Source organism: Nipponia nippon, unplaced genomic scaffold (assembly GCF_047370975.1).
Source record: "Nipponia nippon isolate SJK-2023a ecotype South Korea unplaced genomic scaffold, ASM4737097v1 scaffold_16, whole genome shotgun sequence".
Classification (NCBI taxonomy): Eukaryota; Metazoa; Chordata; class Aves; order Pelecaniformes; family Threskiornithidae; genus Nipponia; species Nipponia nippon.
In genome coordinates, this window is record NW_028262332.1 from 11,143,513 (window position 1) to 11,164,329 (window position 20,817).

General features: G+C 41.4%; 1 protein-coding gene across 9 annotated transcripts in view; it reads right to left on the reverse strand.

The window, feature by feature from the left end:
- Positions 1-9,411: 9,411 nt before the first annotated feature.
- STRBP (spermatid perinuclear RNA binding protein) overlaps positions 9,412-20,817 on the reverse strand; it is a 73,657-nt gene continuing 62,251 nt past the window's right edge. For 2 of the 9 annotated variants that reach the window (XM_087752747.1, XM_087752745.1), the window contains exon 18: positions 20,522-20,813. In XM_087752747.1, the coding sequence (XP_087608873.1) occupies positions 20,719-20,813 (95 nt within the window). In that variant the 3' untranslated portion in view covers positions 20,522-20,718. Of the gene's footprint in view, positions 19,440-19,721; positions 19,787-20,517; positions 20,814-20,817 lie in introns of those variants that run through there. The other 7 variants (XM_087752750.1, XM_087752748.1, XM_087752755.1 and 4 more) reach the window with 6 other exon arrangements.

The following is a 20,817-nucleotide window of genomic DNA, read 5'->3' on the forward strand; positions in this document are numbered from 1 at the left end:
ATCTGCCCGGACGGGAAGGAGGGCCTGAGTGCAGGCACCTGAGTGGCCTGCCCAGAGCTGCTGAGCCACCCCTGATCCTGAGGCCTCGAAGGGAGCAGAGACCTTTCAGCATGGCGGTTCTCTCATTCCCCATACGGCGCCTGTGGTGGATCCCCTCAGCGGGCTGCTCTCCTTGAGCCCTCCCCAGCATTTCCAGTGCCACATAATGGTGTCTGGAGAGCAGTAGGGCAGGGAAGATGGCAGAGGTTTAAAAGAAAATGTTAATCGCTGGAGATGATTGGTAATGCTTTGGGGGAAACCTATGCTGAACTTGGTAGAGTGTTAATGGTCTTTGTGGAGAAGGTGTAAAATTTTCTCTTAATCTGCATGGGATTTTCAGTGCCTTGTCTCCCCCCCCCCCCCCCGCTTTTAGACAGCACCATAGGCCCCTCAGGTTGAGGAAGGTGCGAAGTTCTCTTCCTGTGTAGCATCAGCACCTTCTGTTCTGGGGGTAATTTTTATGGCAGCTTGTCAGAGTCCTAGACAGGTTTGTTCCTTTCTTGCGCCAACTTTGCTGAGAGGTGAATTGAGGCCTCCTGAAGTGGGAAGCCTTGAAATAGGATGTGAGAACTAATAAAGCACTGTGTGCTTGAACCGTTTGATCTATAACGTGTTGAGTGGCTGCCTTGTGCTGTTCTCCCCATGGAGACCCTGCACAACAAGAAACCAATCAAATCACTAACTGCTGAGCAGGTTAAGGCAGTTCATGGTTTCCTCCTCCCTGTTACGGGCTCTGCTGAATGTTGGTTGTATTCTCATGCTGGAAGCGCAGAAAGCTCGAATAAAGAAAAAAAATCTACGGTAAATCTTAAGAATCACTGAGCTAATGCTTGTATAGATGTGTAAAAGGAAGCTATTTCTGTGTAGGAAAAAATCACTGTACCTTATGCGTTTACATATGTAATGCAAACAAAATGTGTTTATATAGGGTAAAAACTATTGTAAATAGAACTTCTCTGATTTCTGTTCCTGAAGTAATGGGAGGAGAATGTGATTTATCTGATCTTCCCCTGAGGACTGCAGAAGCAGTTTGCTAACCAATTTTGTGAAACATCTTTTATTTTTAATTGAGTAATTATATTACAGGGTTTGGCCCAAATTGGCATAGATGAAATTGCCACAGATGGCACTGTAAAAGTCCTGGACCCTGCAAGACTTCTAAAGAGCAATGTTAAATAGCAAAGTTCTTAATAGAAATCATCTTTGTTGAATGATCTTTTAATGTTAAATTAAATGTTCTCTGTGCTTTTAGGGAGCTAAAATCTATTTTGATAAAATTTGGCAATTAGGTAATGCAAGTAATGAACTAATAAAGACAGAATCTGTCAGGATGCCAAATAGCATCCAGCCAGAGATGCAGATTTCAAGATAATATCTTTCTTTGTACTGTCTTATGCTTACTACACGTATTATTGAGTCTGCTTGGCATGTCATATTAGGTCTGTGTATGTCAGAGAAGAGGTGAAGAAAGAAAACACTTGCAGGTGCTTTCTTGCAGGTGCATTTCTCATGTTGTACTTTTCATTTATTTGATTTTTTTTTTACCTTGGGGCACTCAAATCTGTGCTGAGTTTCTGCTTGTCTAACTCTACAAGTCCTAAACCCTCAGCTTTGCTAAAAAGCACACTCTCTGATTAATATTTTCGATCTTATTAGGTGCAGATTTACAGTGTGGTGGAACTGATGGAATGATCGGACTGCACTAGAAGGTCAGTCCTCCTCTCCCAGCTGTGCATTCCTACTGGCTTCCTGGTGACAACACTCACCCAGGCGTGCCGGTGCTAGGGTGAGAGAGGGGGCAGATCTACAGCCAACCTGATGGCCATTTGTTACGGAGTCAGATCCGTAGTTTGCATCAGTAGGGACAGAGCAGTTAATTTTTAATGTACGCTTAGGCTCTTCTCAATCCAGTAGGATTAACTCGAGTATCTTAAAATGGTTTTGCAAGACATCCTGTAGTATTACCCTTATAACTCTTCTTTTTGCTATGGATAACTCTGATGTTTTAATGCTGCTTTTCACTTATTGTAGTGAAAAGGTTTTGTGATAACTGTGCCAGGAGCTTGATGTTCTGTAGGTAGGTGGTGTAGGAAAGGTGCCAACTGTTTTTTGGAGATACACTTGCTGATGGAGCTTTTTCTAAGAGAAGGGTGTACTATAGGCTCTGTCCTAAAAGGTACTCTGAACTGGATGCAGATGGCACATGACATGTAATGCACCAGTCTGAACCAAATGCGTGTTCCAGATAGGCTTCCTAGTGTATTTTGTGTTTACAATTTTCCCGTGCTTCGGGATGGAAGAGAGAGGAGCATGTTCTGGCATTCTGGATAGATGCTGTCTTCCAGATGCACTGCTGACATCAGAGGTGTTTGCCCTCGGATGCCAGTTGTTCTGGGCTGTTAGAATAATGAGTCACGCTGATTTGCCAGCAGAGCAGTTGGCGGTGTTTTATAATTTTCTTCTTAAAAAATGAGCAGTGGTTACTTCAGACCAGCAACAAAACTGCTTAAACTGACCCCGCTGATGTTGCGTGATAAGGGCTGGGAGCACTTTCATGAACTGCACTGCTAGGAAGTCCATGGCCGTGATAGTGTCTGGGAGGATGACAGTGACAAAGGGGCAGGGACCTCTTGCTTTGGCCCAGCTGGATCTGGGAGACATGTTCATGACAACTGTCTGCTTTCAGCATGCTAACCCTTGTCGCTAAACTTCATAGACTGCTGCTTGTTTGAATGAGTTATTGAGAAATGTTCAAATCATTAAGCCAGGACTTTTCCAAAGAATTTAGTGATATTAGGTGCCCAGCCTTAGCAAAATCCTCTGTGTGAACCCTCATTTCCTTTTAGCAAATCCAAAATCTACAATCTGAGTGATACCTGGAGTAGTTACAAGACTGGAACATTCCATATTATTCTCTTATGATTCTGTTTTGAAAGTTGTGTTATGTCCTTGTACGAAAAGGATCTGCTAGGAGGAAGTATAGTAAAATTGAAGTGTGTTGGAAGTAACTCTGTGGGATGTATTTCTAATACATCTTGAACTTGGCTTAGAGTACTGATACGTCTTTCTGTTACTCTCTTGCTTTACTAATACCGGCTGAGATATGAGGTGTAGCAAACTTCATAGCAAAAGTTTATCACATACTAATGAAAAGTTTTTCAGAATACAAAAAACTTAAATTTACCTTAATTAAAATGTTAGGGCAAAAGTTTTTTTTTAATCGGCTTCGGTGACTTGAGTTACAGTTGGAGGTGACGTGACCTTAGTTGTTTGCTTGCTGTATGATAATCTCACCTTACGGGCCTTTGGTGTGCAGCTTAACTCTGTACATGACTATCTCTGGAGATGATAACTATTCAGAGTACAGGTGGTTTTATAGAAGTGAGCACGCTGTTTTAGTTATGGTGTTGCAGAGGTTTGCCCCGTATGACAAAAGTCATGATTTTTAGGAAGGTTCTACAGCGCTTCAGGTGGACTCACAGCCACTCTGGACTCTCAGGCTCCAGAAGGTGCAGAAGTGATGAGACTTGCAGGCTGCCAGATATGAGCAGAAGCCCTCATCATGCAGAGTGTACAGTTAGTATATACCATGAATACATCCAAGCTGTGTGTTTAAACTCCCTGCTGTGAGCATCTGTTAATGCATGGAGTTGTCTGTGTGATCCAGGGTAAAGGGTAGCCTAAGAGCCACATTCATAAATGAATTTTGGGAGGTGACACTAGAATGACACCTGATGGGGCTTTCTAATCTGTCTGGCCAGTTTATCCTACGTAGGGAAAAGAAAACTGCTGCGCAGATTTCATTCAGTTTCTGTGCCTGAGAAAAAGTAGTAAAATACTTGCTGAGATGAGACTAAGAGCTGTGCACTATCAGCTTTCATGATGTGAACAAAGGGTTTTTATCAGTTCTTCTAAGAATACCACAGAAAACCACTGTGCTTTTGGCACTGTTCTTGGCTGACAAAAGAGGGAAGTGACTTAATGTCTTCTGTGCCCTGAAGGCTTATGCTAGTTTAAAGAAGTGGTTTTATGGTAATTTAATACTGGTGCATCAGAGTGAATGGATGGGAAAGAGGAGGAGGATGATGGGTTGTTGCTTACAGAGTAGTGTATATCTGAGCTCTCCACCTACTCAGGGCATGGTAGGACTGCTGCATAATCCCACTGAGAATCACTTGTGGAACAAGATCTCATCTAGCATGGAGGGGAAAGGATAGTATTTCTATGAGATGACGACTGTGCGTCTCCCTAAGGTGTTTTTTGCATGGTACGGTGAAAAAGCCAGCGTGGTGCAGGGGCTGTGGAAGCCTCTGCCAGACTTCCATGAATTATGGATGAGATGTCTGCTGCTAGCACAGACACGAACAGCAAACTGTAAAGCTTCAGTCTCAGCATTACAGTACCAGACTGTTTTTAGAATCCACTAGCAACTCAGCAGCCTGCTCTGATCTCTTAATGTCTTTAGAAGTTACAGGTGCTGTTCGTTTCCGTGGTTAGGACAGAGTGAGGAGGCCAGTAATAAGTAGTGTAAGTAGGAAGTTCTAAATTTTGTTCAAGTCTTCATTCGTTTGCTCTCAGTGAGAATAATGTAATGTACTTGAATTTAGTTTATTCATCATGTTTCACCTGAATACTGCTGCATTTTTCTAATCTGGGTGTATGCTAGTCTGGCCTTAGTGGTTTGTTTGTTTTTTTGATTTTGTTATTTTTGCAGGGGAGGGTGTTGTCTTTAGCTTCAGCTGTGTAATTTTTCATTTGTTCCAGTATTAAAATGAGCCAGTTCATTGTCCCAGACAACCCTGAATAGTCCATGTGCCCTTTGTACATAGCAAGCAAGGTGAGAGATTAAATAGAGTATAAAATACCTTGAGATAGCTGCTCGGGCATGCAGCCCCGTCTTGGCAGACCAGTTCTGTTGGGCTTCTATCAGATGCTGTAAACAGATGCCTCCTTTAAGGAGCTCTGTGTTTGTTACCCTCAGCTATGTGCACAACAAAATTTGCAGAACAAAGGACTGGAGTAATGACAATCTGTGATACTGCCCTTTCTGTACGGGTCAGCCAGAGCCATGAGGGACAGATCCTTTTGCATAACTGTGGCATCACTGGAATGGTGTGTTGATTCTGTGCCTTCCATCTCCAAGTACGAAGCTGTTGTGTAGGAACAGTCACACGCTTCAGCCAGGCAGGGTGCAGGCAGGGCTCTGCCTTCACTGTTGCCAAGATAAGATGAAATTGACCAGGATGAGGCCTGCCAGTTGAGGCTGAGGCTTGCAAAGTGGCTCTTGGCTCTCTCTGCAAGAGCCCCTTTCTTCTCAGACCACATAAGTCAGTTTGGAGCAGTTTCTTGCAATTTGGCTTAATTTTCTGGGGATTTAAGCCTTTAATCTTAACCACCATAAGGAAGATTTTTGGAATAACTGTATTAACAGAAGATGGAGAAAGCTCTCATCACCTTTCTTCCAGTCACTGGGGTTTGGTTTCATCTTCGTCTTTCAGGTTTGTTTATTCACAGCCTAAACTGAGGCACCTGCAGATCCCTGCAGTTCGCAAGCTGCAGGCACAGGAAGTTATGTGTCTTCAACATGTAATAGCATCTTTCTCAAAAGCACATTGTTCATTAAAACCACAATAACTGACCTGTAATTTGCAACTCAAATCCCTGTCCACATGCTTGCTTTGTGCCTGCTGCATGCAAAAATCCTGTTGCTACCTCAAGACCTGCAGTGTCAGTAATACAGGACTAAGTGTGGAACTGCTTTGCAGGGCAACATAATTTGATTTACTGAGCTGTAGTTTGTCATCTTGCCCTGTTTTAGCCTTCCCTCTTCTGCTGTTATCAGAAGTCACCCAGATTTAAAAAAAAAAAATCCCTTTGAATAAATGATAACCTTTACTGCAAGCAGGAAACCCCATCTTTGTTATGTGTCAGCACCTAAGCAAAGGCTACTAGAGGGAAATGTTATTTGTGCTAGGGTATGTGACCCTTCTTTGAGATCGAAAGGCCTTTTTAGGTTTTTGCTCCTGTTCGTGCCTGGAGCAAGAAAGGGCCTTTTTGTATTACTGTAACAAGAGTACACACAGGCTTTTTATAGCTTTACAAATAAATGTGCTGGAATGTATAGCCCAAAGTGAAGATGAATTCAAGGCCCTGAAAGCGTTAGCAGCTCCAGTTTCTTTCAGTTGAGTGTACCAAGGATTGGGGTGACAAAAGGGAAGGATAATTTACAGCTTAGCAAATGGGAAAGAGAAGAACTCTTTCTAGCCGACTTGCTGGAACTCATTCCTGCAGCAGACAATCAAAGTTAGCATTATGTTGTGAACAATTAAGTGAGGTGACACGTCTACTGCAGAAAGAAGGGTGCTGTTCATGAAGAATTTGTGCTAGCTTAGCAGAGGGGACAGTTCTGGTGAAGAAATTACTCTTTTATTGAAGGCTTGCCCTGTAAGGATAGGTAATGCTCAAGTAAGTGTAAAGTGCCAGTAGTGAGTTCTGCAGCAGAGACGGAGATTCCCCTGGCACTGGGGAGACTAGGTGCTTGATGGAGGGACTGAAGGAGAGTGCAGTAGTTCTGTGGGACTTCAGTCTGAGGATGCAATTTAGAACACTACAGCTGGCCTCCAGTGGACAGTTTTGTAATCTGGCTTCTCATATGCTTGTTGTGGAACAATCGCAATTGATCCCATGCTTAAGTCTTTGCTCTGAGCGACAACTAATAGTTGTCACGCAAGTTACCGGTCCTGTGGCAAGCAAGGCGTGGCTCAGACTGTCATGCACGTAAGTTTTCAGAAACCTAAATGCTGAAATGAGTGAATGAGTGCCTTCTCATTTATTTTTTTTTTTTTCTTTTCCCAAGGAAAGCTGGAATCGTCAACTGTCTGGCAGCCTTGTGGAAGGTGTCTGTGAGCCTGGGGAACATAGATGTCCTTGTTTGAGATACTATTAAGTATCCTAGTTTTCTTTTGAAAGTAGACCTCTACTTTCACTCTGCATTAACTGTTTTTCCTTATCATTTTGCAAGTCTCGTAAAGCAGACCAGCATCAAAGTAGAGCAGCATGAGGGATGGTTTAGTGTTGGCTGTACACAGCCTATGTGTGCTTTTGAGTAAATAGGAACTTTTGCCAGCCCTCAGTGTCCCAAATGCATGTTACAAAAACTTGCATTTGGGATTTGTTATTTATTCATGAGAAAAGGGAACTGACATCTAGATAAATCAGGCTGCTGAAATTAAGAGACAGTAGGACGTGGGATTTCCATTGTTTGGTATTGCATGGTTATCGTAAAGTGAGACTAGAGCTAGTTCTCTGATTTTTTGGGCAGGTTTATAGATGCAGCAGTTCTTTGCACGTGGAGGTGACAGGCTGGCTTGTTAGTTGCATGAACATCAGTCAATAAATAATTTTTCCTGCTTCCTTTGTAATCGAATACACTTTTTCAAGGTGATGTTGATTGCAGCAAGATAAACTGGACGTCCTGCTTGTTGAGCAGATGGTTCCTTCTACATGGATCCCTGTGCCAGCAAGGGATGGGGCTAGAGCGGTTAAGCAACATTGGGGAGGGCCTGAAAATGATGAAGGAGCTTTCTGTTGCAGATCTCACTGCATGCATTCATCTGCAGGTTGGTAGTGAGAGACACTGCAGTATGCTGAGAAAAAGCAGACAGACTTGGGTATTGTTTGTTGGTTTGGAAGGGGCGGGGGGAGAGGCGGTAACAGTAATGAGTACAAGGGGCCACAAATCGCAGCTTCCCTGTTTTCCCAAGCAGTACACTGTGTAACTGCCTGGGCAAGTTTAGGTTAGCTACAGCAGGACAGGAATAAAACTTAAGTAGGAGATGTCAGGCAGTTTCACAGTGAAGACAGACAGACAGACATGTCTCCTCCTTTATCAGTCTAGGCTCAGTATTGTATTACTCCTCCCATGCACCACTCCCTTATCTACCCCTTGTTTCACTGCTGTGAGGCCACAGAATGTCAGCCAGCTCCTGGAGTGGGCCCAGCTCATTTCATTAGCTGTTACTGACCAGGCTACTGCTGAAGAGCTGTCAGCCTTCTCAGAACCTCCGAGGTGATAATCCTGAGGTAGCTTTCTGAATGACCTCTTAATAAGCTAGCTAACATTAAGCATGTCCATAGGTATGGTATTATACTGATATATAGGGTAAAACTGACCTCAGTTTCAGCCAAGTGTTAATGATGTTTTCTTAACTGACTATGTTCAGTTCTTTATGGATCTGACTTGCTAAATATTTGATGCAGCTCTCAGAATTTTAAGTGATGCATGGTTTCAGTACAGCGGTCCCTCGGTAGCTCTTATGTGCATAACTGACTTGTTTGCTGCACAACAGCAGACTCAGCTGGCTGCACACTGTTTCGCTGAGTGCAAAAGTCTCGCGCCAAGTCTTATTCTAGTTGTCATATATGCTAAGTTGTGGGGTTCCATACAGCTCATTTTATTAAGAGCAATCTCAGCTTTAGTCAGCTCACAACAGTTTTTAATCCTTCCTCAAGGTTGATCTCCTCTGCACTTAGACTTGAAATGCTGAATTAAAGACCAGAAAAAACACTTCTAAGAAAAGGTAGGAGCATATGATAGAAATGACTTATCTTCCCTTCTAGAGTAAAACTGTGTTCTGTAACTCCAGGCAACTGGACATACTTGTATATTCCAGTAAATCTTACCATGACTTGCAGCCCCAAGCAAACAACAACAGCCACACAATTCTCATGGTATCCTCAACTCCTGCCCTGGCTCTGGTCAAGGAAATTGCTTGGATTTGCTTCAGACCTCAGAGGACAGACTGGGACCACAGGAATTTAATGTTCAGGAAATACAGTGAAATGAGAGGGACCGGAGAGGAAAAAACCTTGAGAGAGAACCTTACTTGTTCTTTATATATGTAACTTACCTTTTAAGAAAATAGACGTACAGTTTTTCTAATTGGCTAAGTACTAGGAAATGCCCAGTTTTCATTCTGAAGTAAAACTTGCCTTCGTGGCTCGTCTCATCACAGCCTTCTCTGGGCTTTTCTGTTCCTGCTTCCCTTTTTGCTAACCCCCGGTGGTATTTGCGTGCAGCAGTGCAATTTGGGTCCTGCATACTCTATTCACTGCCACCTTTGTGAAGGAATGCATTCTGCTTGCTTGTTACAGCATAAATGTGTTTTATGTTTACACGAAGGCACAGCTTTGCTAATGATCATCTCTGATAAAACTGCAGCCTGAGGAAGCGCTGTCTCCCCTTTCTGCTGAGCCTGTGACCTGACTGAAGTAGAATGGACTTCTGTGGTTTGGCTTCCCAGGCTTCAGAAAACCTTAAAGCCAGTTTCCTCACTGTAAACAAAAAACCCCAAACCAATCATAAGGCCGTAATTCCTGTTTACAGAGATAAGCCTTTATTGTATGCTATTGGAAGCAAATGGGACATGGTTACGGTTTTATATACAGAGAAGTCTGTAGCGTTGGGTTACAATCAGTGGCAAATGAACCAGGATTACAGTGCAGATCTAAGTGTTGTGTACAGTTAATAACAGTGGCTGGCGTACAAACCACAACACAGAAGCCAAATGAAGCCAAGTGTACAGGGTACAGCATCACGTGAGGAAGCAACTTAATGTACAAAGAGCATTCCATTTACTTTACATTTGCAGGCTTTTTTGGCTAGTGAGTAGATACAACTCAATTTAAAATTCAGTGTGCTGTTATTTTTCTTCCCACTCAACTGCTATCAAATTAAGACAATTTGAATGTTCAGATTACGTTTTTAATGCTATAAATAGCTGAGGTTGTTGCCAAATTACTTTATTTGGAGTTGCTTTATTTACAGTGTAGTCAGGAATTGTTTAATTGTTGTTCTCTACAGATCACAAATTGAGAGAAATCTTTAAATATTTTGAAAGTAGTCTGTAATTAGACCACAAGGATCTCTTGTACTTCATTTGGAAGTTTAATTCTGGGTAACTTCTTTTGAGAGAGAGAGAGATTTATTGGGAAGAAAGATGGATTTGTCCACCATATTATTAATTTGTGGAATTTGTTCATAGTATTTAAGGTTTAGATAGTTCAAAGGTCTTACTTTTTATTCAATGCCATATCCAATCTTAGTGTAAAAATAAACGCTCTGTCCTCTGTGGATAAATAAATCCATCTGTTGGCTCAGGTCAGACCTCTATTGGTGAAAGAGATTTAGAAAAATAGACCTTTTCTTTAATGTTTACTATGCTGACCCACAAAGGAAAAGTGAAATTCATTCAAGTCTAGAAACAGCAATACAGTACAAGTGATTTATAGAATTGCATTCCTTCCCTCTACAAACTTGCTGAGCATGAAACACTGCCCCAAAGCACTGCCTCTGACTTTTCCTTGTCTTGTAGAAGTAATTGTCATCAGAAAGTCACATTATACTGCACTGCCAGATTTCCTGTCTGCCTTCTAGTGTGCAGACTCTTCGCAGTGCTCTGCCTCCTGAGGATTCTTTGCTTAAGAATTTTTTAGGTGGATGGGTGGTGGTAGTTTGGGTTATACAAGGGGCATGTTTTAGCCCAAATTAGCAACAATTAATTGATTTGACTGATGGTGATTTTTGGTGCGTGGAAACTCAACCATTTTTAAAAAAAAAAAAAAAAAAGCTTATGAGTTGGACTTGGAAAACACCAGCCTTTCCTCAAAATCTCCACTTCTGAGACTGCTTCCCATAGATGTCCTTCTCACTAAGGGGCTGGTACATTTGGCAGTACAGGTTTCATGCTCAACTTTGTCACTAAGAACTGGACAGGACTTTAAAAAGCAAACAGCCCACTGGGACTTGCTCTGCTGTAGTATTTCAGTGCTTTTGACAGTCCCCCCACAGCAGTGTTGCTCTCTTAGAAGTGCAAGTGTCCCAGAATGGCTCTGGGACAGCTGGAGGACGGGTGACATTCTGGAGTGGAAGCAGTAGTTAAGCACCAGTTGCTGGCCCCTGCAGAGGCTTGAGAGAACAGAATTGCTTCGTAGAGAGCTTGTCAACCTAAAAAGCTTAGTCAGTTTGATGAATAAATATTGACTTAGGGTTAGGATCAGAAATAAGACACTGCACTTTGGAACTGGAAGACAGAGTCAACTTCCTCCCTTTTCTGTCCAAAAGGAGACTAGCTTTAAAACATTTGTCCTGAAGGACCTTGGCGATGTCTGATGTATAACTCACTAAGCGCATATGAATGTACCTGTCCCTGTTTCAGGGAAGAATAAATGTATGACTGGACAAAGCTCTGAGGCTTTTTCCTGTGTGTTTGTTTTTTTTTTTTTTAACATCTGTTCTGTGTCGTGTTGTCCCTGAAGGCGTATTTACCCACTCTTAAATTATGCAGCATTGCCCAGAGAATGGCTCTGTAGTTGAATATGCTGTCTGCAGTGCAGCCTCTGTTTTCTTCCAGTATATGTATATTTCCATGCAATAGATGTTATCAGAAAACTATACTTGTCTTTATCCTGTTATTTTGAGCAGGGAAGCAGTGATACTAGTTTGAAAACACAGGAAATCATCTGTACAGCAAATTAGAATTTTCATAATTCAATTCATATAATCACTAACTTTTCAAAGCTGTACTGCTCTGGATGCTGTTCTTCAGCCCACCATTATTCTGCTTTGAGCAGTATCACTTTCTGTCTGCTTATAAACAGTTCTTTGTGGAAATAATGAAAGAAGAATACTCTCTCTCCTACACTGACTACACTTGGCTTTGTTATTTAACAGGGTGCCCTTACAGAACTACAGGTTCTATTGGGAGTGCAGCAATACACACATTTCTGTATGCATAGATCATTAAATTGTAACAGTGCCAGTAGTAAAGCAAAACCTGCCAACGTGTTCTGTTCCTCTTAATTAAGCTTGATTTATATGTGCCTGTTGACTTAAGATGCAGTTAGTGTCCACTGCTGAGATGACACAGTACCCTGAGTAACTTTGTATTGATTACGCTTACACAAGCTTGTGCTTTTCTAAGAACATAGAAATGAGCACAAAGAAAATAAATAAGTACATCAGGTTGTTTCCATGGAGCACTGTTAATCAGCTTATTCATAGCAGCTTTGAAGTATGAAGTTAACACTTACCTTCTGCTCTACTCCCTTTGAAACAGATGAGTGCTATAATTAACTACCCTCTATTTAAAAAGATAGAAGTGGATAGAATGTCAAAATACGCTTTTCTGGTAAGATGAACCTACTTTGTCATAACTAGTTACACCAATATTGGTGACCTGAAGTATGTACATTACAGCATGTAGCTGTGGAAGCAGTATCTGCTTTGCCTTGTTGCCATGCTGTTCTCTGTAAAAGCAAGTTGTCTAGAATACTGTGGGCATTGTAGAAGTAAGTTGTTAGTATTCCTTTAGGGGAAGTTACTATGATTCCATTCCCTCCCAAAATTCAGTTGTATGCTGTATACATGGAGCAGTCTCCCTATTTTGGATAGGGCTGCGTCAGGAAATAGAATTTGTTCATTGGATTTCTCCTGTCCCTGTTCCTCCACTGGAAAACCTTCCAACCTGGACTTGTTTATTGAACAGAAAAAAAAAAATTAATCTGTAGCAACATCACTAGCAGCTTTTAGCCTGCTATATGGATAGCTTAAATCTCTTAGCTAATTTCTTACAAACTATTGAAAAAACTATACCGTCTCCCTCTGCTCTTAGTATACTAAGGCTGCTGGTTTACCATAGTAGACATAAACCTCCTGCTTTTACCACAGACTCTATTAACGGACATGGAAAAGGCAGTGCAGCTTTCCCTCCAGCTTCCTATCTATGATGCTCAACCTTTAAGACTGGAAAAGGGCATTCTAGCTTCATTTTTTTTCTTTTCTCTCTCTCTCACCTCAGTCCATTCTACCAGGACCAGATGCATTCAGCAAGTTGCGTGTTCAAGTAGAAGCTGCACTACACCTCGCAAACTGCAAAGCAGCGTAAGACACCTGGAGCTTCTAGATCCAGGTAAGAGGCAGGAATGAGGCTTAAGTCCACGTGCTATTTTGGAATTAAAAAATAATTGCAACTCTTACTCATTCCAACTCCCCTGTAACAATGAATGAAGGATAGCCAATTACATTCAATTAATGCCTTTTAGAATTAGGGTAATTTGTTCTAGCGGAGATAACAGTCCAGAGGCTTTCACGAATATGCACTTCTGGCTAGGTATAAAACAGTTTGATGTTGTTTACTTACACAGCATAGAAGAGACTGTACCTTTAATTATCTTATTGCCACAAACATTTGAAGTTGGAAATCAGATAAATTCAGTCTCAATCTGTGGTTAAAATTTTTATATGCTCTTTAAATTCTTGCAACTCTTGTTTATCAATGGATTATTAATTAAACATGGAAGAGAACTCTCCCACTGAGAAGGCTTCAGTCTTTGCAACAGTTTCTGTAAACTAGGCTTGATGGGTTCTTTTGAAGTACACTTAACTATTGAACTACCTGTGGTGCAGTATATATGACCTTAGATTGTATAGAGTTAAGGCACCAAATACAAGATAAAACAACATCCGAAATAAGAAATTTGCTTTAGAACTGCACATCTCCACATACTACTTATTCGACTCCTCTTAAACGTCAAGGTAAACATGTGGTCTGAATGTTTCATGCAGCCACAGGAATTGGAGAAAAAAAACGACTTTACTGAATTTAAATCTTATACTATGATGAACTTTTCTTTTACAAAACTCACACAGCTACTTTTAGTAAGGCATTGTGTTGCCTACACAGTGTCAGACAGGCCTAGCAGAAAAAGCACCCTTTCTCTTAGAAGACCCCAGACTAGAGGAACAGGCATATGTCTTACTTATGCTTTTGCATTATCTTAAACATCAGTTGCAAACGAACCACGGAATCAGTCCCACTGCTATGAGCAGAATGGGAAAAGGGAAGATGTTTCAGGAGCACTAGAAAACCTGGACATCAATAGGTATGGATTTAGATGACACAAGTAAAGCTAAGGCGACATAACTTCTGGGGCTAAGTAATAAACCAGCTTTGTGACGACAATTCACAATGTCAAATGCTTAATTACTAGGTTAAGTGGTTAATGTTCAAAAGAAAATAGAGGTGAAAACTGCTGCCATAGTCTGTAGGCATAGGACTTCAGTGCCGAGTTTCTCCAGTGAATTGCTCTAAAATGACCATAACAGAATTTCCGCTTTACAGTAAGGATCAGAGTCACGGCAAACTAGATGGGCTAAAACAGAAGAGTGAAACCAACGAGCTGTTAGACAAGCTCTCTCATATGCTATAGATAGCGGATGCAACTACACTATCCCTTTGCTTTGCTTTAAACAAGTCAATAAAGTATCTTGTTTTTCAATAGATTTATTCAGCAGGAAGCCCCAGAGAGTCTGTGTCCTGAACATTCAAGCCAAGTTACTGCTTTTTAAGACAGCACAACCGGTCTTAACGGAACTCCTCAGTGAGTCCAGCAGAGAGCTCATTTTCATTCTTTTGATGCCAGAGAGGAGAGGTCTGAGTCAGCTTCACGACTGAGAACAACAATCTGAACTTCATATTTACATATCTCATCATGTATCCAAAAGAATCCACTGCAGCAGAGTTCTTGTGCTGTTTCCCAGAGCCACCGGAAACAGTAGCTGCTTTTGTAAGCTGCTTCTGTGACTTGGAACTCATCTGAGGCTGGGACATATTTTCCCCTTGATTAAGTAACAGGCAACAGTCTACAGAGAATTTAGCTAAAGGCAAGAAGCTCTAATTGGGAATGATCGTATCTTAGCCTACCAAGCAAAAGAGGCAGAGGAAAACTTGCAATTTTGTCTGAGTGAAGACTGAAATACTATATTGTCTGCTTGCTCTTCATTTATACAGTTCTGGAGAGATGTTCAGGAATCCCACCTCTGGACTGTGATGATCTACGGGCTCTCAGAAGTGCAGATGCAGAATTACAGATGAAGCAAGGGACACTGTTTCTTTCAGGGGATCGGTGACTGAAAAGACAGGGGCTGCCAGGCTCACTCTCCAAGGACACTGCTGGGACTGGATCAGGGATGGTACGTTAAAGCCACTCACGTTTATTGCTATCCTGGAGTTTTACAAGAAGTGCCAAGAGATTGATGTCCCATAGTTGAACAGCCAACGAACAGGAGATTTTTTTTTTCCCTAGACCACTTGAAAAATATTCATGTCGCTCTTCATTTTCTACTTCCTAATGAAGTGAGGAACTTAGGGTCAGGGAAATTTTTCTCAATAGTTCAATGAAAGCAAAAAGCCTCAAATAATTTTAGATTTGTGCACCTTTCCCCAATTAAGTTCTTTCAGTGGCTAGAGGGTTGTCTTTTATTGAGTAAGAAACTTAAAATCTTTTTTCCTACCAGAAGGCAAGTGTTGTCAAAGAAAGAATCCTACTCTCCAGAGATCAGAGATACCAGAGTAGCTTTCACAGATCTTTGTAAATGAGTAGAAATAGTCCCTTGGCACATGAGTAAGTTGAAATATTTGTAGGAAAACTTGTTTCTCTGAAGCTCTTCATAGGCTGATTAAAAGTTTTTAAGAATCTAGAAACTTTTATGTAACAATTCCATAAGTTGAGAGAATCAGTTATTTACTGGGATGCTAGAAGGTGATCAGAAAGGCAGGTAAGGACAGAATTCACAGAAGCAAAGGTATTTAACTGCAGTGAAAGTCACAGCAGCAGGGTTTACAGCACATTAAGTGGGAGCCATGATAATTGCTGAATCATCTAATTAACTCATATTGGTTACATGACAGTAAATTAGACAGATTAGGAGCCACCTACCCAGGCACTAAATTGCCTTTGTGAGGGCTGGATTGTGCACTGTGTCCAACAGAAATTGCTTGGGCAACAGAGGCCGCATGTTACACATTCCCTTCATGAGTATAGGCTGGCCTCCCGCCATCCAAGTGGCACAGTGCCCAGGAATAAGGTCACCATGTTCCAACTCCTGAACGTGTGCTTAAGGAAGACAGCAAGCACTGGCAGAGAAAGGACGTGATGGCAGGAAGCATCATGTACCACGCTTTCAGCTAGCCAAGCCCTCCAAACCAATCTGGTTGCCTTAAAGCCTTCTCTAGATAGAACATGCCTGGAGAAATCTCGTATGGCTGACAAAGTAGGATTGAAGTCCTACTTTATTAAATACCTCATTTCTTCAGAATTGCATATCTGGGGAAATGACAAGCATTGCAGCTGCCACTCACCCATCAGGAGGAAAAACGCTGAGCTGTGGTTAGCAGTACACAGTACCTAAGGGTTTCCACCTGTAAAGGCTGTTGTTTAGAACTCCAGTTACTTGACCATTGCAGCTGGTGAAATGGAGGTGCCAGCTCCTTGCAGAGCTGTGCACTTTTGGAGAGGAGCTACCAGCTGATTTATATCATATGTATGATAACACCAGGTGTCTCCTGAAGTCACGTGCTGACACATTTCTAAAAAATACTTCTGTCTAGGTTTCACCTATTTCAAAACAAAGGAAAATACTTACAGAATGTATGACCTCACAGCAAGGTCATATCGATGCTGCTCTTACACCAGTGCTGTAACTGTGTAAGAGATCAACTGGGATTTAATTCTCTGAAGGGGAGATGGGCCAGAGAGAACTGCTGTGCTGCACGGGCACTTCAGACACCAGCAGACACTGCAACAGGCTGGTTATACATACATTTCTCCCTCACGTGGTCCCATGAAACCCAAATAGGTAGAAAGGGAAAGGAAGTACCTGCCTGATGATGGGTTTGTATGCAGGAGCAGCTAAAGGCAAACAAGTGCTGTTGTAACATTGGAACAGTCTATATTTATCTCCATTCTGCACCTAGACTCACTTTCCTCAGTGTTAACTGAGCAGACCACTTAAGCTCACAGGTGTTCTTCCAAAGTCAGTGGTAGTGCCATCCACCTCCAATACAGTTAATGCATTAAACAGGTCAAATCTTTATGGTAAAGCTCTGGCTTCTTTTAAGTGCCAGACATCATCTCCCAAAATACACACTGTCATCTGGTTAGCTAAAACTAGAGTTAAGGTGGGTAGTGTACAGGCACAGACTTTCCCTGGTATCTTATTTATATATGTACTAATCGAAAGGAACTTTGTTTCAGAGTTCTCCTCCATGAACCAGAAATTCAAACTACAACATTTCTGCTTCACTGAAAAGGTACTACAAAAGAGGCAACGTTACTAGCAGCTGCACAAAGCATATGGAACCAGGTTTACGTATTTGGCTGTTGGGTATATCCAGAAACACAAAGCTCAGCAGCTGTGTAACAGACCGCTGATCTCACAGAAAAGGCACTTCAGACCATGCTCCTGTGAGGAGGCTTTTAAAAGGAAACCTGCAAGTATTATGCAAAGGAAGGGAATTTCTAGTTCTGCCTTACGAAAACAGTGCTTGTTGCAACATTGATCAAGCAGATGTTATCCAAATTACTCATCAGGTAGTAGCCTGGTACTTCAGTTAGGTGAAAACCTACTGTCAGAATTTAACTGCTCTCTCAGATATCCATATATTAGGCACTTAAGGAGCCTACATCCGTGACACTTCAGTACACGGGATTGTCTTGCTCAAGTTCCACTGTCAGTGAGACGGGTTCCTAGGCAGTCTTGCACCTTAGGATCTTACCACTCATCCCAAGTGGCTGCAAAAACCAGGATTTAGGCGTCTTAAGTACACTGTGTATTTTGCAGGAAATGGTGTCTGTCCTACTGAGAAGGGGTGCAGCAAAGGCAAGGGGGCAAATTTCGGACATAAGTACTTGCATTACGAAGAAAAATTTGGTATCGGCGAAAAAGAGAAGATCCAACAAAGTGAGAATTTAAAAAAAGCGGAAGGGTGGAATGCTTAGGACTGTAAGAGTTAAAAGGGTAATGACAGAAAAATATGGAAATTCACAGTCAAAGCAGTTCTGATGGAAAGCAATACAGATGGATTAAGCTGCCAAGTACAGGCCACAAAGAAACAGATCAAATAAGAGTCAGCAAGACATTTTATTAATCAGTCCTTGAACTGGACAGTGCTTGTCAGACTGACATCAGTTAAGCCTAGGAAAGGAATACTCAAGAGAAGTTCATTATAATGCACCTTAACGTTGCTTGGACACATATAAAATACTGTCTTCCGAAGGAAACAGAGCAGCCTGCTGCTCCGCTATCAGGATTGCTTAGCCTGACAGGCTGAAAGAGTGAATGGAATCTTAAGTGAGCTTCAGACGAAGCCCCAGGTTTGCACCTTGAAGATAACAGCAGATGAAAATCTGCACCACCGAATGGGAAGGACATTCTGATGGCTCATCAATTGCACCTGCAGATGTAATCAAATGGTTATGTGCTTTCACGGGCAAGTCGCTGGTACAGGTCTCAGTTCCTTTCCCCAGGGGCAAATCTGTAGCCCACTTGCAAGATCGGGATTCTGCCAACAGTAGCATAGCTAACAATATTTAACAGCTTTTTTCTACGTCAGCCTATGATTCTATCCAGACGTATCCTGAGTTATGGATAACCTACACATGCAGTTATTTACTGAATTTGATGTTTTCAATATTGAAATGAAATACAGTTTATTTTTGCTGTTAAATTTTGATGCAAAACAACAAGCTTTGGGCCTGATAGACTACTACATGTTCCATACCAAGTGTTTTCCTGTTTTACATCAGTATAAACTGTGATCAGTCAGGGGTTTTTTATGCTTTCATCTCTGAACTGAGACCCTAAAATGCTAATACAACATCATCACCCCCCCCCCGCCTTTTACCACCATTTTTATATAAAAAGTTGTTTCCAGCAACTTCAAGTACTGCGAGTACTGCAGTTGTGCAGTACTGTACTATGCAACTTTGCATTACGCAAGGTTATATAAAGGCAAATTAAAAAAACCCCTAGTATTTAAAACTACACATATCATGTGCACCATATAGGTCGTAATCCAAAACCATTTTAATCCAAGTAAAATACTTGTTAAAACATTTACTACAGAACTGAAAAGAATTATTTACGGATGGCTGTATCCTAATTTCTAGCTTTAGAAAACCACAGCTAAGCAAATTACTCATGCAGAGCTAAATCACTGCCTGCCTGCCTTCCTCTCCTCCCACTGCACCCACCAGAGGAAAGCAAACCTGGCTGCTTCAGGAATTAATTTGGCCTAACGTAATCCAATCTCTGCAGATTTCAACTGCAATATCATCAAAGTCTTTCATTCTTCATTTGGAGTTCAGCTTTAATAGTTGAGGGAAAGAGCCTCTCTCTGTATTCGTTAGGTAACATCACACATTCCACCTCTCGGTTTTATTCACGTACCTAGAACCACGGTCTGGCTTTCAGTGCAGGCCACGGCCATGGCTTCGGTACCTGCCCAAATGCGTTCCACAGGTACGCAAGGAAGGCAGTGCCTGGCACGCAGCTTGTTATGCTACACGAGAGAAAAATATTTCAAGGAGAACAGTCTGTTGATAAAATCAAACAATTTCTTAAAAGTGTTAAGTAATATTTTCTTTTTTAACTGAAACTGGAGTATTTGAAGTGGCCTTGAAAAATACAAAGTTGGAATTCAGACCTACGTATTACCTGTTTGAACATTGAGTTGAACAAGACAGAATAAAAATGTGCCATATACAAGATTGTCACAGGTATATGAGATTTTTAGAAAAGAAGCAATAAAAATATTCTTTAAGCTGAAAATAAAATCTCTTACCTTTTATATCACGATCTCAGCTTACAGTCACTACATTTCTGCTTATTTTATACAAGTGCATATGGCTATGAAGGTCCGGAGAGAATGAGAATAAAGCGGTATTAACCTGCTGAAAACTGCTTCAAAGTCTTAAGCTGCAACATGTAGATGTTCCAATACCATTTAAAAACACATTCACCTTTCAGTTATTGCTGATCGCTGATTCACAATCTCAAAATATCAACATACAAATATTTAAGAGGAAAAAAAACTCGGTAAATTTAGAGCAGCAAAGTTTTTTGAACGGATGTTTACCAAATACTATGTTTCCCTATCCTTTGGCGATGATTTTAAGAGACACAAAAGCAATCCATTTGAAAGTCAAGTTCAGGCCTACCCTTTTTGTGCCTCATATTAATGATGTGGGGAGGAGACAGAGCGAGAGAGAGAGAATAGACGATTTAGTTAGCTTTTGGGAAAAATATATATTCTATTTTTTTCTTCTGCCTTTTTGCTACATTTCGTGTCTGCTGACATGCACAATGGTACAAAGCACTACTGCTTCAGAGTGACCATTGCGAGTCTTCGTAGCAATTTTTATAGGAAACATGCAAATACAGTCATAGTATTAAAATTCCGAAGTACTTAAATAGTGAAAATAAACGCAGGATTCGCTGCTTGCAGCAGGCACTCTGCTAGGTTTTGTTTCTTGTTTTGGCGTTTGACCCCCGCCCCCCCCGACACACCAGTCTTCCCCTCCTAGTGTAAAGAAATAACCAGAAGTATATACACATCTATTGCTATGTACCCAAAGGAAGGACTGTGGCTTGGAGTAAGTATTGCTTTTCAGTAAATGGAACAAAGTTCAAGAAGTGAGAAAAACACTTTAAAAAAAAAAAAAAAAAGCAAAAAGCTCAGATTCCATGTCTGAAGTTGAGAAACCTCAAAACGAGCCACGTTTGTTCTTGCTTTTAAGACATGTACAAAATGCCATTTCGAGCCACACAACCTGATGGTTCTAGAAGTCAGAGAAGAAATCTTGAGGGCCCAAGTGAATAATAAAAGGTGCGATGCTGAGAGGCTGGCAATAGGGACTGTCAATGAAAAAACCACCTAC